At 34.8% G+C, this 17,126-nt stretch overlaps 4 protein-coding genes across 4 annotated transcripts; 2 read left to right on the top strand and 2 right to left on the bottom strand.

The window, feature by feature from the left end:
* Positions 1–1,149: 1,149 nt before the first annotated feature.
* PCOAH_00013280 (Erythrocyte binding protein) lies at positions 1,150–1,679 on the bottom strand (the record flags this gene model as incomplete). Its single annotated transcript, XM_020058137.1, has 2 exons — positions 1,150–1,254; positions 1,368–1,679. 2 exons carry the CDS (start codon positions 1,677–1,679, stop codon positions 1,150–1,152), a joined length of 417 nt encoding a protein of 138 aa, XP_019913689.1.
* A 266-nt stretch (positions 1,680–1,945) lies between these two features.
* Positions 1,946–4,426, bottom strand: PCOAH_00013290 (Erythrocyte binding protein; the record flags this gene model as incomplete). Its single annotated transcript, XM_020058138.1, has 2 exons — positions 1,946–3,760; positions 3,959–4,426. 2 exons carry the CDS (start codon positions 4,169–4,171, stop codon positions 1,946–1,948), a joined length of 2,028 nt encoding a protein of 675 aa, XP_019913721.1.
* A 5,674-nt stretch (positions 4,427–10,100) lies between these two features.
* Positions 10,101–11,080, top strand: PCOAH_00013300 (Uncharacterized protein; the record flags this gene model as incomplete). Its single annotated transcript, XM_020058139.1, has 2 exons — positions 10,101–10,247; positions 10,451–11,080. 2 exons carry the CDS (start codon positions 10,101–10,103, stop codon positions 11,078–11,080), a joined length of 777 nt encoding a protein of 258 aa, XP_019913668.1.
* Positions 11,081–13,299: 2,219 nt separating this feature from the next.
* PCOAH_00013310 (Uncharacterized protein) lies at positions 13,300–15,972 on the top strand (the record flags this gene model as incomplete). Its single annotated transcript, XM_020058140.1, has 9 exons — positions 13,300–13,706; positions 13,822–13,902; positions 14,073–14,171; positions 14,315–14,647; positions 14,832–14,936; positions 15,073–15,192; positions 15,322–15,438; positions 15,637–15,749; positions 15,876–15,972. 9 exons carry the CDS (start codon positions 13,665–13,667, stop codon positions 15,970–15,972), a joined length of 1,107 nt encoding a protein of 368 aa, XP_019913910.1.
* Positions 15,973–17,126: the final 1,154 nt, after the last annotated feature.

Here is a 17,126-nt window from a genome sequence, read left to right on the forward strand (position 1 = left end):
TTTTTCTTACATAACGCTGTAGCTCGTTCCTTCCTTACATCGAACTTACAAGGAACGATCTGCACAATGTTCCAAATAATTACAGAGTTGTCCCTAACTCTGCACGCCCTTTTTTGCACACATTAACAAAATCTACTTGAAGAAAATGCAGCGAACAACATTCTTCAAAGTGTTCGCATTCGATTTAGCCATTTTTCTTTGCTTAATTCTGCTCATTTAATTTCCTAACTTGTAAATAACAAAATACAAAACTTCTGTTCTCTAATTAACATCCATTTCAATTTAAAGCGCGATACAATCGTTCAAAAGTTATGGGGAAGAAAAATAAAAATAGAGGACATTCCTTCGCATTTCTTTAAAATTTAATTATATGCTATTACCGATAATTTAGTGTAACTGAATTATAAAAACCAGACATTAATGGGATCATGCAACATGTAACGTGTGTCATCAGCACATGTATATATATGTATATAAATTAAAAAAATGATAAGAGCCTAAAGACAAAAATTGCGCATCGTTAATACAAGTAAAAAATATATAAAATGAAAACGTGTACAACCAATGGAACAACCCATTGAGTTAAAAATTAATAATATATACACAAAATAAAACGTGTTAATAAAATAAAAATTGGCTAATGTCATAGATGCTTTAAGTGAATATATTCTTTCCCTAAATTATCCTAATTTCTATAAGCAAAAAAGATTTAGCATATAAGGTAAATCACTTTAAGTGAATTATTCCTTTAGCTAAAAAACCATCTAGGATAGTACTTTTTGTCCTCAAGGATTCATCCATTTTATCATTTTCCCATTCTTTCATTAAGAAATAAAACGTATACATTAAAACGCACATTCATATTCCATTCATTATGCTACCACGGTATATATAATATATTATAAAGAGAAAAACAAAGTTCCATTAAAGTATCTTTGTCAGACGATACAATATATTATCATATGCAAACCACTTGGTAGACATGCAATTCTTCTAATTATGGATATGAAGTTTATTTCGATAGTATTCTAAATGCCTCGAAATGTTTTTAATTTAATTTGGTGTTTTTTTTTTTTTTTTTTTTGCACATTTTTATATATTTTTTTTTTTTTTTTTTAATTTTTAAGTGGCTTTCGTGAACCTTTTTTATCAGGTCGGCAGTTTCTTTGGAATCAGCGGCTGGCTTAGCATCTTCAGTCTTTTTATCATCGGCGCCCTTTTCAGCTTCTTCTTCTGTTTCTTTGTCTTCCTCTTCTTTTATCGTTTTAGCAGAAAATATATTTTCTTCTAAATCATTGCTTACATGCTTATTGGACTATTCACTTCCTTTTATGTTTTTTTTTAAGCCTGTTTGATTTTCCCCTTACACTTTTGAACATTTCTGCATAACATTTCTCCTTTGGGATAGATTTTTCCGCATAATCTTTTTTTGTTGAATTTTGTAACGAATCATTCTTACCATGGATAACAATTGTCTTTTGTTTCATCTCGTCTTTTGCTACATCTAAGACCTCTTTTTTCGACATTTCAGATGCAACCATATTTTCATGCTCAGTTTTCTTGTTCATTATTTTTTCTATTGATTCTTTTGCCTCGTGAACTAGTTTCGTAATTTCTTCTTCCTTACCGAATATTTCCACAGCATTTGTTGTTTCCATATACTTCTTTTTCCTTTTCATCCTTTTGCATTAACACTTCTACTCCTGCTCATGTTTCCATTTCGTTTGACAGCTCTTGATTCATAAGCATTATGTCTAACGTTACTAATTTATTCACATTCTCTTCATTATTAAAATGTTCATCTTTACAAGCTAATTTTTCCGTTAAATCATCGCTTTTCTTTAATATTTCTTCAACCGAGCTTATTTCTATGTCCCAAAGAACTGTGTCTCCTTTTAATATATTTCCCCCCTTCTCTATTTCTTCACCCTCAGAGAATTAGTCATCATTTTTTTGTACACCCTCCTTTAAAGGGGCACCCTTTTTTTCCCATGCTCTGATCTTTATATGGGCAATCTGCCTTTCCTGCACATTTATCACCTTCAGTTTTTTGAGCTTTATATGGGCAGTCTGCCTTTCCGGCACATTTATCACCTTCAGTTTTTTGAGTTTTATATGGGCAATCTGCCTTTCCGGCACATTTATCACCTTCAGTTTTTTGAGCTTTATATGGACATTCACTTTTTTCTGAACATTTCTTCATATAGGGGCACCCCGTTTTTTTCGCACAATCCTCTTTTTCTGCATTTTGATCTTTGGATGGACATCCATACTTTTTTAAAGGTATACCAGTAAATGGGCATCTTTCGAATTCGACAGAATCTTCTTTATTTTCACTCTTACCTTTACATGGATGTCCTTCATTTTCCTTCTTCTTTTCTTTAGAGGGGCATCCCAAATTTTTTGAACACTCGCCTCCTTCGGTGCATTCGTCTTTTTTTACATTTTTGTCCTTATATGGACATTCACTTTTTACTGTAGAGTCATCCTTTTTTGTGCAGTCCTCCTTAAACGGACATCCCTTCTTTTCTTTATTATCACCCATAAATGGACATCCTTTCTTTTCTGTATTATCACCCATAAATGGACATCCTTTCTTTTCTGTATTATCACCCATAAATGGACATCCTTTCTTTTCTGTATTATCACCCATAAATGGGCATCCCTTCTTTTCTGTATTATCACCCATAAATGGACATCCCTTCTTTTCTGTATTATCACCCATAAATGGACATCCCTTCTTTTCTGTATTATCACCCATAAATGGACATCCCTTCTTTTCTGTATTATCACCCATAAATGGACATCCTTTCTTTTCTATATTCTTTTCATCAATTTCTTCTGCTTTTGCTTTTTTTTTTTCATCGTCATCATCATTATCATCATCGTCGTCATCATCCTTATCCTTTTTACCCTTATCTTTGTCATCCTTACCGTCCTTATCCTTGTCATCCTTGCCATCCTTATCCTTGTCATCCTTGCCGTCCTTATCCTTGTCATCCTTGCTGTCCTTATCCTTGTCATCCTTGCTGTCCTTATCCTTGTCATCCTTGCCATCCTTATCCTTGTTATCCTTGCCGTCCTTATCCTTGTCATCCTTGCTGTCCTTATCCTTGTCATCCTTGCTGTCCTTATCCTTGTCATCCTTGCTGTCCTTATCCTTGTCATCCTTGCTGTCCTTATCCTTGTCATCCTTGCTGTCCTTATCCTTGTCATCCTTGCTGTCCTTATCCTTGTCATCCTTGCCGTCCTTATCCTTGTCATCCTTGCCGTCCTTATCCTTGTCATCCTTATCCATGGGATCATAGCTACCAGTTTCATTTCCTCTCTGTAGCTCATCGTAGTTTCCCGTGCTTTCCCAATTTACATTATTTGTGTGGAAAATAAGAGGTTCGTTCCCCTGGGAGGAATTCAAGTCATTATTAATATCATTGTATACGTTATAAATGTCCTGAATATTATCATAAATGTTGGTATTTTCCTTTCCCTTTTTTGGAAAGTGGTCCTTAAACTTCGCCTTCTCTGTGTTGTGATCTGAGTCCATTTTTTCCTCCTTACCATTTAATTTCGTTCCTAATTTGTTGAATCTCGACTTTATATTACTCTCTCTGAGGTAATTCTTACCAGGGAAACCCATGGCAGGATTATCAACATGGCTCACTCTTTCCATGTACTCAGTTTCCACTAATATTCGATTACCACTGCTGGGGGCATTCTTCAGCAGGACATTACCCCAATCGCACGATTCATTAGAGGTGCACTAAGAAAAAAATAAAAAAAGGGAAGCACATTAATCAAGTGCAGAAATACATAAATGTATACACACAAGTGCTATAATCACTAGCTTATCGCATAATGCCCCATTTTACACAAACAAAATTTGTTCAATAAGTGTAAACACGGGAGTAACACCCAAACAGACAAGCACCGAAAAAGAAAAATGCTATTCTTATCTTACACTACTACTAGGGTTCTGTAGATTCCATATTAAAAATGCAACAATAAAAATATTAAGGAGCAAAAACCATTTATTTAGTGCACCCTTAAGGTTACATTTCCCAAACGTTTCAACATCAGCAGTTACAGAAATTTCCGATGAATTTTCCTTTTTCCCATTTTTCGACATTTTGTGTAAACCTTTATATTTCTCCCCAAACATTTTAAGTTTCATACAAGAAAAATCAGCTATAAATATCGTTGTTTTAGTTATTTCTATTTTTTTTTTTCCTTTCCCTTTTGATTTATAGATAATTCGCGAAAGAGAGCAAAAATACCTTTAATATTTTTTTTCACAATAATATTATTTCAAGAAAAAGTTATAAAAATACCTTGCACATTCGAACAGTTAAGTTGAAATAATTTCAAGAAATATTTTGTGAAGTAAAAATTAGCTACACAATAACAATAAAGAGTTTATTATTACGCGTAAGTTAAGATACTCCTCAGAAAAATATCTGAATGGTAAAGCGAAATATGTGTACGTGAAATTTCGTGTACACTCAAAAAGAAATTGGTGAGTCCGTCGGTGAGTGGGTGAATTCGCTAATTCGTTAATTCGATAACTGATTCGTTAATTCGAAAACTGATTCGTGAATTCCACGATGGCTGGCTGAACCCGTGAAGGAATAGCTCTTAAAAGAGCTGCCTCTTGGGGCACAATCTAGAATCCCCTGAACACTTACGTGAAGGTATGAGGGTACCTATGTTCTTTCAGGTGTAATATATATTCGCAAAAAAGTTCACGTACCGCTCAGTATTAAAAAGTTAGAATACCAATAGTGTGTAAGGTGACATCCATAAAGAAAAACGATATTATTAACACCCAGTCAGTCTCAGGAAATTACGCCTCCCTACACATTCTTGGGTGTATAAATCCTTCAAAGTTATAACTACAATATATTTTCTGCTTTATGAAAAAGCGTAATTGAGCATATGCTCATGCATGAGCAATCTTAAGAACTGGAGCAGCTATATGCATATATATAAATGTGCTACATAAGCTACGATAAAATAAAATGAGCTCAGTGCTGTGTAATAAGCCCCATTCGCATGGATGCAATAGAGCAGCGTGAACCAATACAATACAGCCGTAATGCGCTACGGCTACTTAAAGTGGTTCTATTCTACTGCATTTGCCATACTTATTCTTCCCCCTCGATGTATAATACTTATGGATGCTCACAAATTAGTAGGGAAAAAAAACGGTAGAAATGCTTCCACCAAGAGTAGGTTCAAAAGGGGTGTGAGTCCGGTTTCTCCTAGCGAAAATACCTTCACGCGAATTCGACGCGCAGGTGAAATATATAGCACCGGAAAATATAAGGCCGGAAAAACCGAGAAAAAGTAAATTCGTCGCTATTAAGCATTTTATACATACATGCATATATACACATATATACACATATATATACATATATATATATAATCACATGCACATAAGTGTGTGCGTGGGGAAGCCCTCCTTTTAGAGCCTTTTTTAGCACTCGCCTTTTCTTCCATTTTTAACCTTAACCACTTTGCACAGCCACACATGCAGTTCAAATGTTTCCTTCATTAGAAATGATCCCCTTAATTAACTCACCAAAAAATTGCGTATATTCTTACGTTTTTTCTCTTAAGACCCACAAGAATGCGAACAATTATCATTATGATTGGAACTGTATTTTTAAGAACACTTCGAATAAATATAATTCTTCATTTATTTTATAATGTTAAACTGAGAAATTATTTGTACTATTCATTTCGCTATACATTCCTCACATATTTTGGAATGTGTTATTTTCCTCAACTGCTCATGTAAATGAAGCGCAAAAAAAAATGCGCGCAATTTTGCAATGTGTTTTTTGATAAGAAAATTTTAAACGGTTCAGCGTGACACAGAATATATAATAAATAATCAACACATGTAAATGGTTCCATCGATTATTTATTTTTTTATTTTTTCACCTGGTGTAAGGATCATTTTAGGTTCCCATTTAACTGTCCTGCTTATTATTATTGCTATCTCAAAATGCAGCTCGCCCAGGTATAAATATGTACACGTGAAGGAATATATTTTTAATGAAGAAATGCAACCCTGGGGCCGTCTAAGGTAAAAGAACACAGCACCATGAAAATACTCATTGAAATGGGTAAAAAGGAAACTATATTTCCCCATCCCTGCATAAGGGTAAACTGCTAAGAAACATGTCATCAATCCTTTTAAAAAAATGATAAAGCCAAACAAATGTAACAACATGTAGCAGGGTTGGGTATTTTCCCCAAAGGAATGTAAGCATATTTTCTCCTTAATCATTCTGCTTTCTTTTCTAAGCTCATCATAATTGCCCCGCCTCTACGGGTGCCTGACCTCATGGGGTCGTCTTTCCATTTGTACGAAACCTTTTTATATTTGCGTCCTTAACATGCATGTGCAAAGCTAATTTCTATTAAGCAATCTTTCTAAAATATGATCTAACAGAACAATATTTACAACAGCGCAAATCGCACACGTAAATAGGTGCGTAAGACTTGAATTTCACGTGTCGTCCAATTTGCGCAATGGGAAAGATTAAGCGCATTACACCATAAGTGTACGCATCAAACATTAGCAACCACCGCAAGGAAATCTACGCAAATAAAGCAACATTCCTTACCATCGTGTAAATATTTTATCCTCATGTTCATTTCGCCATATATGAACACATTTAGAAACCCTCATACGTTTGGACACACATCTAACTGGCAAAAAAAAATTTTGATATACAAATTAAGAATCATTTATAAGGAGAAAATGCAATATTCTATTTTGTAAAATATAATCCTATAGAAGTAAAATTTTATGCCTTCCTGTGTATTGCGCATCCAGCTTAGCAGTGATAGTTATCTAAAAGGAATTTTAATTACTAAAAAAAATTTATAAGAATTTGCGCAATGTTGTATATGCTCTTCAATTTATTTAAAATAAATTACCATAAAATGTGTAATAGGTGTTCTGATCTCCATATCATGTTTGAAAAAATGAAAAGAAAATGTCGCCATGCATCACTGTGCTGAATGATCCTTCACAGGGTGATATATAATATATACATATATATATGCATATATAAATATATTTATGTACATAATACTTCCCCGTTTTCATATCATATATGTAAGAGTATAGTTAACGCCAAAATGTCTATACTCAAATCGGCTCCATCCCATCGGAAGAAAAACAAATTATGGCACATTCTTTGAACTGCTGGATGGCTAAATCGGATATCAAAAAAATATTTAAATAGGCAGAACCGCGTAAAGTACTATTTTTACATGTATATCCTTAGTGTCCTCCCTCACATACGAACTATTTATTTTTTGCTTTGTATATTGGCTCTAGCGAATTCCGTTTATTTGCATAATACTATCCTTAAGAATTGAAACATAGTAACATAGGGGCATTACCCACAGGTGTATTTGTGCGCATATAATCAACCGATCAACCAGTCAATGGTATATTCTAGCACAAACATAAAGGGGATATACACATGCGGGATGGATTTTTTCCTTTGTGCAAAATGCATCCACCTATCCCGTGGGAAGGCTAACACAACCTAGAGAAGCATAAATTACGGCCTTTTTTCCTTAGACCATTTGAATTTCTTTCCTTTTGTTCATATAGCTTATTCACACATGCTAAGTATTTACCGTTATATATACACGGCAAAAAAAACATGACCGCGCCCCGGTTACATTTGCGAACATCGCAGTTGTCTAGCTAAAATGAAATGATTAAATAAACCATAGACTTCTTCTTCATTGTCATTTGAACGAATTATGCAAATTTATATAACCTTATATTTGTATTCAAACAAATATGCATCGATATGTGTGCTCATATGAGCATATATAGACCTTCATGCTCAGTGCGGATCGGTCCCACTTGGTGTCACGAAAGCGCCAATACGAATGTATATGTATGTGCATATGTGTAATCTTACAATACTACATGGCGAAAATAATGACGCCACTCACAATCACCCGCTTAGCCTGGGAAATACACTTTCTATTTTATGGCAAAGCGTAAGAACACACAGTACATAAAAGGTGGAAAATGTGTTCTGCCTTAAAACTGGCTATCCAATTTTTTTATAGAATCCCTTTTGTAAGTTCATGCCATCACGCAATATATATTTGTCCTGCCGCATTGACCCTTTCATCAATGTTATCCTGACGCCCCGAATGGGTGTGTTAAGGATACTTTGTCCTTTCGCTCACTTAGACTTCTTTTAATGTAGAAATAAGTTTTTAGGAACAAATTGGCACGTCTAAATTATTGGTTATGTTTCCCCGTTTTACGCACAGCACACAACGAGTGCATTATTTTTTTTACCTTACATGTGTAGTGTACAGGTGCTTACTAACCTGTAACCAAGCTACGCTGCTATTAATTGCGCCTTAATAAAACGAATTCCTGCTCATATAAATAAGTATAAAATAGAAATATACGTTTCTAATGTATGAAGCACTTTTACCACCATAAGCTGTGCGCACTCGAGGGGATACGTAGCAGCATAATAACCTAACAGTTTTATAATTCCATTTTAAAAGACGCATTTACCTACGTCTGCACAAGAGAGAGTACTGCTACTTATGCATACACGAAAGCGTCCACAAAAAATAACTACATTGCTCTGATGGTACTTATTTTCTTTTTCTACAATACTACCTATCTTTATAGAATCACTAATTTTGTTTTATTATAAATCCTCCGCAGAAAAAATATTTTTGGTCAACTTTTGCATTAGTTCATCTAGCCAAAAAATAATGCCAAAAATACAAAAAAAAAAAAAAAAATTTTAATTCCCTTTTAATTCTTAAAATTAAAAGGAACATTCTGCGAACAGGGTTAATACCAAAAAAAGTTACAAAAACAGAACATCCTCCTCCTTCCCTCCCGTTGCAAAAATTACGCGAATGAATATTTCAAAATGGGTTAGAAATCGCTTGTACATGAAAATAAATGTTTATACAAACACAAAATTAGCTTTACATCACTTATAAAACAAAGGCCGATAATGTAAGTTAAAGAAAAAAAAAAAAAAGCATAATATTAATAATTACACAAAAGAAAAGTTAAGGGAGCAAACTAATTTTATGGTTACAACACTTTACCCCTTCAGTTTCGACTTTGTTTTTCCATAAATTGCACCGCACTTTTTTCCTCTTACGCAAAGGAAAATTGCCATATTTTTATGGGCTTGTTATTACTTAATTAAAACATGATTTTATTATCAAAAAAAAACACTGTCGATTTTGAAAGAATCCGACAAGAATAACCAACTTAAACCTGTGTCAACACCATGCTCAAAAAAAAATTTTAATAACGTCTGCTATTATTTGCGCTTCACGTTTATTTAGTATTACAGTCCTGTATAGATACAAAAGCGTGTCGATCACACTAACATGATATAGAGGTTAACATATATACAGTCCGGAATGCATGCATATATATGTGGCACTATATAAATGCATATAATAATTGTCTTGAATTAATGTATTATGCGTTTGAGCAACCAAATATTTAACTAGTTCAACGAATTTTTTTTCACACCACCCACGTATTATTTTTATAATATCATTTTGAATGAATTTATTGTAATTTTACGGATGGCGTTTCTACGATCAATTTTTAGATGAATTAATTTTTCTGTCAATGCAATTCTTGGCTAGCACCTCTTTTTTTTCCATGTGGTAGCTTCCTTGTAAACACCATTTTTCAGTTAAACAATTTTTTTACCCCCCAAAAAAAGGGTGTTTGTATTATATATATTTATATATCCATATGTACATATATATATACATCTGTACGCGTAAGTAAATATTTCTACCATATAGAACGGTAAAGTGTACATGCAACGTTTAACATGTAGGTTAAGGAAACCGGGTTCTATTCGCGCAATTATAAAAACTTCTTTTATCCGAAGGGGGTTGCTACGTATATATATTATATATTAGCGCTTTATATATGCTTCACTTTATATAAAGTTATTTCGCTATTTCGTCATTTCGTTATTTCCTTATTTTGTTATTTCCCAATTTTCCTATTTCCCCATTTCGTATTTCAATCCTGAACATAAAACATGGCGCTGCGCAAGTCACCAGCAAAAACAAATGCATCTGAGTGTGTCAGGCAAAACGCGGAAAACGAAGGGTTCTCCATATATAACCTACGGACCAGAGCCTTTTTTGGTGCATCGTTTTTCGCCCTTTTATATATCCTACTACTGGTAAGTGAAAGCGAAATCGCACCGCGTGATAGATAACGTGTAGATGTGATTATTCGCATAGACTCATAATGCCGTGCTAACTTTACCAGATAGAACGTTTATTTTCTCGGCATGCATGTGCAATAATCGTGCATAATAATGCATGTTAAATTACACAAGAAAACTGCAACATGTGGTTTGATCCCCTATATAATCCTTTGTAGAATATCTGCACATGTGAAAGTGGTAATAATGGCCTCTCCCAATTGCTCCTAAATCATCGACGACCAAGGTCCTTGTGTCAAAGAATTAGGCTCACCACATGTGGTCCTGTAGTAACTCAAGATTTACCAAATCCATGTTGCAAAAAAAGAAACAACAAACCATTACCCGGTGAATCAGTGGAAGAATATTTGGACAGATCATGCGGTCGTGTGGAACTTACAGATGAAATGATGGATAAACTAAAATCGTGTGACCCTGATATAACAGAAGAAGTCATGTGCGCAATATATTCAACTCTATACAGTCAATATGTATCAAATTTTAGGGATCTTATGGAATACTTGTGTATGGCAACTTCTATGTTAGCAGATATTTATGAACACGATAAAAGTTTTCAAAATAAATGTTGGCTCCATCAACATAAAAAACTTGGAAAAGAACTTATAAAACTATCAGATAAGGATGATCAAGGCTTTAAACAATTTCTAAAAGAAACTAAGATCTGCACAAAAAGTGATTTCGTCCAATTTTTAGATGAATGTATGAATAGGTGGAACGATTTTATTAAGAAACACAAAGACGAAGCTTACGCCGAATTGACAGAAGCTTTTCGAAGTGGTAAATTGTAGAAAAAAGAAGGCAAAAATTGAAATTTGTGAGAGAACAAAATTTATAGAAAAATGACTTCACTCTGCAGCGGAAATGTAATATGTTATCATAAAAACGTTTGCCATTTTGCCGCTCTATGCTTTACCTGTTGATGTATATTCAAAACGTTGCAAAATGATCACCATTAAAATATTAAACCAAAGCACAAATGAATAGCACATAATTTTTTGGTATGTACATGATAGTTTAACACATAAATTCGCTCGATTTATCAGTCGCGTATAATGTGCATAAAGAAAACAGCTTTTTTTTTTTTTTTTTTAGTTTTCTATTTCGTTGCTCATGTAATATGTAGACCCCGTGCCCACCAATGGATGCCTGATTAGAGTGACTGAACGACAGAACTTAAGTGTTATACTATACATTGTACATTATGTCTTATATTTCTCGTTGCATGACCATCATCTGATGATGCAGTGATGTGATAATATGTTTGCACACAAATTTTAGCCATATAATTTGCCCCCAAAATTAAACACACTTTTGAAAACATCATTCCTTTACACTTGCCATTAAATGGAGTACATATTTGTGGCCTATACATATTTGCCAAAATGCGTTTGCCTGTATGCAGTATGCACCAAGGTGATGAGTTATACTTGTGGTGCTTTACAATAGTACAACACAGATTTGTTTTCTCACCACTTATATGTTCACATAGCACCATTTGATATATTAATTATTTTTCCATTGTTATGGTGCCCATTTAATGCGACCCTTTCGCATTTCAACGTGAACGCCTTTTCAAAGAGGTAACAGCAAAAGGCACAGTGCATCATATCAACAAACCAAACTAACTTAACACATCCTGATGATAATTGCCCTTCTTTGCTCGTTCGTATTACATCCTCGTAAATGAAACTTCCTCTCCTTAATAATAAAAAAAAAACAAAGTAGTTGCATTACACTTTAAGCTCCCCCTTGAAAGTGCAACATGCATTTTTAGTTAACCCCTAAAGAAGTATATACCACAAAAAATTTATCTCTACTCCAATTTTTCAGTCTCTGCATTAGTATACACTACTGTATTTTACCCATATGTTTGTGAAATTAAATATTTCTGGACGTTTCATGAAGAACCTGCACATGATGCATGCGTCATATGTACCACCATAAAAAACCCTATTAAGTGTGTATAATTACGAACGTATAAATGTACATTGGACAAAAAGATTACTTCACCTTAAATATTTTTTTAACCACTATGTGTACGGAAGAAGCACTTACGAACAAAACACAACTTCTTTATAACTGCCTAACAGCTGAGCACATATTAATTCTGTGCTTAATATGCAATAATATATAGACATGTGCATAGAACACATTTGTGTATCTCTCAAATAAGCACAATAGACGGACACGCCATTGTAACATTTCATTTTCCTTTTGATAACAGAAAAGTTTAACCTTCTCCAGAGAGATTGCCTAAAATTTATACAACTGCAGAACATTTCATTAGCATTTATTGATGTGCCTGCAGCTGTACAAGTGGATCGATTATGTTATCTTTTGTATTTTGTTTTACAATCAAATTTTTACTCATTCAATGTTGGTAAATATGAGACCACAGCTGGTCGACTTGACTTCCGCTATACAATGGTTTTCTCTCTAATCATATGAATAACAGTTGTAAAATAAAGTGGGAGAATCATCAAATTTTAATCTCTAATAAAATTCTCATAATGGCAGGAAAATATTTACAAAATATATTTTAAACTGAAATAAAAAAAAAAAAAAAATTACTCTCACTATTTCAGCATTCTTAATTTTTTCTTTAAAGGATGTGTTATTCGTTTAGGACTCCAAATTTTATTGTTTTAAAAAAGGTAAAAAGCTGTAAAATCGCGCAGTGCTTTAAGCGTTTTACTTCCAAATGGGATCTGCACACAAAATTAGTTTTTTAAGGAATTTTCATTTTTTTTTTTTTTTTTCGCATCCTACACAGCCTAATGCAACGGCAGAAAAGAAAAAACAAACGTTCCAAATTGGGAAGCTCGTAATACGCCCTGATTTCGGAGACTATGTCTTATTACACGAGAAAAAAAAAAAAAAAAAAAAAAAAACACGTGTACATATATATATCCATTCCTGCATGCGTAGGGTTAGATACCTACACAAGTGGGACCGCTATATGATCAATGATGCACAAAAGGAAAGGCTATTTTGTCCACCCCTTCATGTATCATTTTTCAGGGCCTTTTTTCCTGCCCCTGAGAAGTGCTTAAGGCACTATAATATATGCACGAAATTGTTCCCGAAGGGTTACGCAGCAAATGTGCACATTTTTGCCTACGCGAAACTGCCATAAGTAAATCTTCCATTTCAGGAAAACACTCTCCAGACATATATACCCCACTTTGCATAGTAATAACCCGTAAAGACATGTTACATGTTAATCATTAATGTAAATTTTTTAGTGCAAAAAGGGGCAGCATATACCCTTTCACACGGAACTGCCCCTGCATAGACGGGAATCAAGTGTTGCCCCCCAATTTAGAACAGCCCCACTCGAACATGAACTGATAACACAATGATGTAGCCAAAATGGAGAACGAAAAATCTACCAAACCGAATGAAAACTACAAGGTTGAAGCGAATGAACCGTGATATGAATGGCAGAATAAGTAAACGTGCCAAATTACAATCGTCGTAATAATGCAAAATGTTCGTATGCCTCTCCTTTTCCTTCCTTACTCCTTAGAACCTTGTGGACTGCTACTACTTGTTGCTAAAAAAGTTCAAGAAGAAGAGCTCTTACGTGATAGACGAATTCCTAATAAAGGTACCATCGATGCATCAAAAATTACGAGTCCCGCAGGAAATGCAAAAAAACGTCCACTTCGTCCAAACTGGTGGCATGAATTTTTTTTTTTTTCCCAAAGAAAGAGAATCCACCATATCAATATGAATAATTTTTCACTTCACCCATTTTGCAATTATCTTTTTTAAAAGGAAAATAAAGAAAGTAATGGAACCTTAACCATTTACGAGGATGTTGACTCCGATGCTTTTTCCTTCTTAATTTTGTCAATGATTGATTCCAGTTACGACGTAAAAATTACGCTTGGCTTGTCCATTTTGAGAATGTTCCCCAACGGGGCATGCACAAAAAAAGCAAGCATTTGTAACAACGCTTGTATGGCTTCCTCATCTGGTTCGTGTTCATTTCACCCCTTTTTGCTACACCAACACAGCGCATTAACCGAATCAACGTCCTGAATGTCCAAAACGGAAATGACATAATAAAGGCGATTTGTTTTTACATGGACAACATAAAAATCAGCGAACTTTTAAAAAAAAACACCAAAAATGTGAAGAAGAAAAGCACAAACGTAGATAAAAATAGTAAACTTAATTTAAAAAAAAAAGGTGTTGGAAAGGAAAAAGAGCCGGAAGAAGAACCACCCAACGAAGTGGTTAACAAAAATATGTGTAATGTTAAATCGTTCAGCTTGTTCAATAGTAACATAGATATAAACGGAATTGTTCTTCTTTCCAAATCGTTGTACGATAATGGCTATGCAAAGGTGGGTCTTAAGAAGGAGCTATGCGCACGTTGCGACGTTCGCTAATGTGTGATGTGCCCAATGGGCGGAGGCGCTCCTAATTCGTATTCTCCCCAAATGGCATCCATCCTACCGCCACACGACCACTCAATCGGTAGTGGAATGCCAAAAAGATATAAACCCTTTATGAACGTTTTTTCTAAAGCTAGAAAATTTATCCATAGATTGCATTAACTTAAATTGCCACTGCCTCAAGTACTTGTCCCTGTCCCTTTGCAACTATAACAGTTTAAAAACGCTCAGCTTTCAAGTAATTTTAAAATATTCAAATTTGTGTAGGTGCGAACACACACATGCAAACTAAGATGTGCCACTCCAAAAGGGGCACTTCCCCCTAATATTATTTGACTTTGCTCTTTTTTTCTTTTTTTTATTTTCCCCTACAGTACTGCAACATGGGCAACGACTGCATCAAATACATCATAGACATAGTCATATACTTGAACTCTTCTCTAACTACTTTGAATTTAAGCGGGAATAAGTTTAACGCACAAGGGATGCACGCTGTAAGGAGACTGAACCTTTCTCTCAGTTTAGCTGTGAAGTGTACTCCCCAAGAATAGTGTACCTCCCCTTCTTCCAATTTTGTTTATCCTTCCAGACACCCCCCACATTTCCACTCCTTTACCTTTTAGCTTTTCGAAAGCTTTTTGCTAAATAACTCCCTAAACACCATAGACGTTTCTTACAACATGTTCAATTTAGATGACTCCTTTGTGGAAACATTTTGCAAAATTATCGTCAACAAAACGGTAGGGGAAGGGGGAAAGGAAGAGAAACTTCCATTTTGTAGCCACTGCGGAATTTTAAATTGTATACACCCCTCCCCAAGTGCAATGACCTCATTAATTTACACACAGAAACGGATTAACTTAGCACCAAATGGAACCAAAACAATTACCGCCTTATGCATGACTAATGGATCCCCCCCCATTTGAACATATTCGCAGAATATCTCCAGCATTTCTCTAATGGGGAACTTTGTCGAAAATGATAATTTGGCCAAAATAAATGACGCTATGACTTTTAATAAATCGATTTCCACTTTGAAGCTACCTGACGAGTAATCCTCTGAACAGTTTAGTTGCAAAATACAGATTCAGCTTAAAAAACTTACGTGGCTTTTTTTTCCTCACACTTAAGCAGTTGTGTATTTTTCTTTTACACACATTTGCTTCCATATTTACAGAGTTGATAAGGAAATATTGAAGCAAATAAATCTAAAGCTCGTTAAGCGGAAGCGAAAGAAGAAGAAGAAGAAGAAGGTGGGTAAGAAAAAGGCTTAAGGATGGATTACCACCAGGACAGTGTAAACGAAAGATGCCTCTGTACTATGGATCAGGTTGCACATATGGGCTTTACTCTATAAAGACCGGCTAAAAAACGAATTTTAAGAAAAAAGGCCAAATAGTTTCCCCAGAGGGGGAAGTATAATTACACAAAAGGGGGGTATATGCATAGTTGAGCAAAGTTTAACTAAAGGCAAAACGAAAAAATAAAAAAAAAAGTAACAGAGATTATTCACTAAGGCTAACCCGTTATTCATTAAAGGTGGCCACTAATTCACTGAATCCTAATTAGTGTTTCTCCCAGCCTTATGTACTTCTTCCTCTTTTTGGACCTGTACGTTTTCCTTTTCATGTTGGTTTGCCATGTCCTTTTTGTGAGCAAAACGCCTGAAAAAAATGAATGCAACGGGAAATTCATCACTACATAGGTGAGATTATTTCTTTAAAAGTGAAAAATAAACGTCCATCCGATAAACATACATACATTCGCCTAAGTAGATATGTGCATATTTACACTTATCATGGACTCCCCTTTATGCATCGTTCAAAATTGGGATGTCATGTCACGCTTTGTTTTGTGCTCTCTCATTTTCTTACCACTTAGCGTCAAAAAACTCCTTCTGATGCACTTCGTGAGGGCCAAATCGAAAGAACCAAACATGTTCCCGTATTATTTCATACACAGCATACGCAATTTATCTGAAAAATATCCTTTCGCAATAATATGGAAGGTGTGAATGGAAACGCGTTCCTATACTTGCCTCATTCTCACGCCTTCCAATGGGCACATTTCCCTGTATTATTCCTTATAAGGAAATAAAAAAAAACATATATATATCACGCACATTTTAAAAAAATTAATTCGCAAAAATTTAGCACCACTCTTTCATGCGCTTAACAAACGGGAATATCCCTGATTAGGCACATTCAGCATAACGTCGCTACCCCATATGCGCAGCATGGCACACCGGCGCATATATAAAATTGCTCTGCACTTGTGGCAAAAATGACGGATGTTGCGCTAGTGCAAGCATTTGATTGACCCAATACCTGAAAATGGTAAAACATGTAAGAAAAAACAACCTCGGTAGAAAAAAAAATGCGCAGCGTGAATCGACCAACTGGGTCACTTCTTCACCGTGGGTCATCCG

This window comes from Plasmodium coatneyi, chromosome 6, assembly GCF_001680005.1.
Source record: "Plasmodium coatneyi strain Hackeri chromosome 6, complete sequence".
In the NCBI taxonomy this organism is placed as follows: Eukaryota; Apicomplexa; class Aconoidasida; order Haemosporida; family Plasmodiidae; genus Plasmodium; species Plasmodium coatneyi.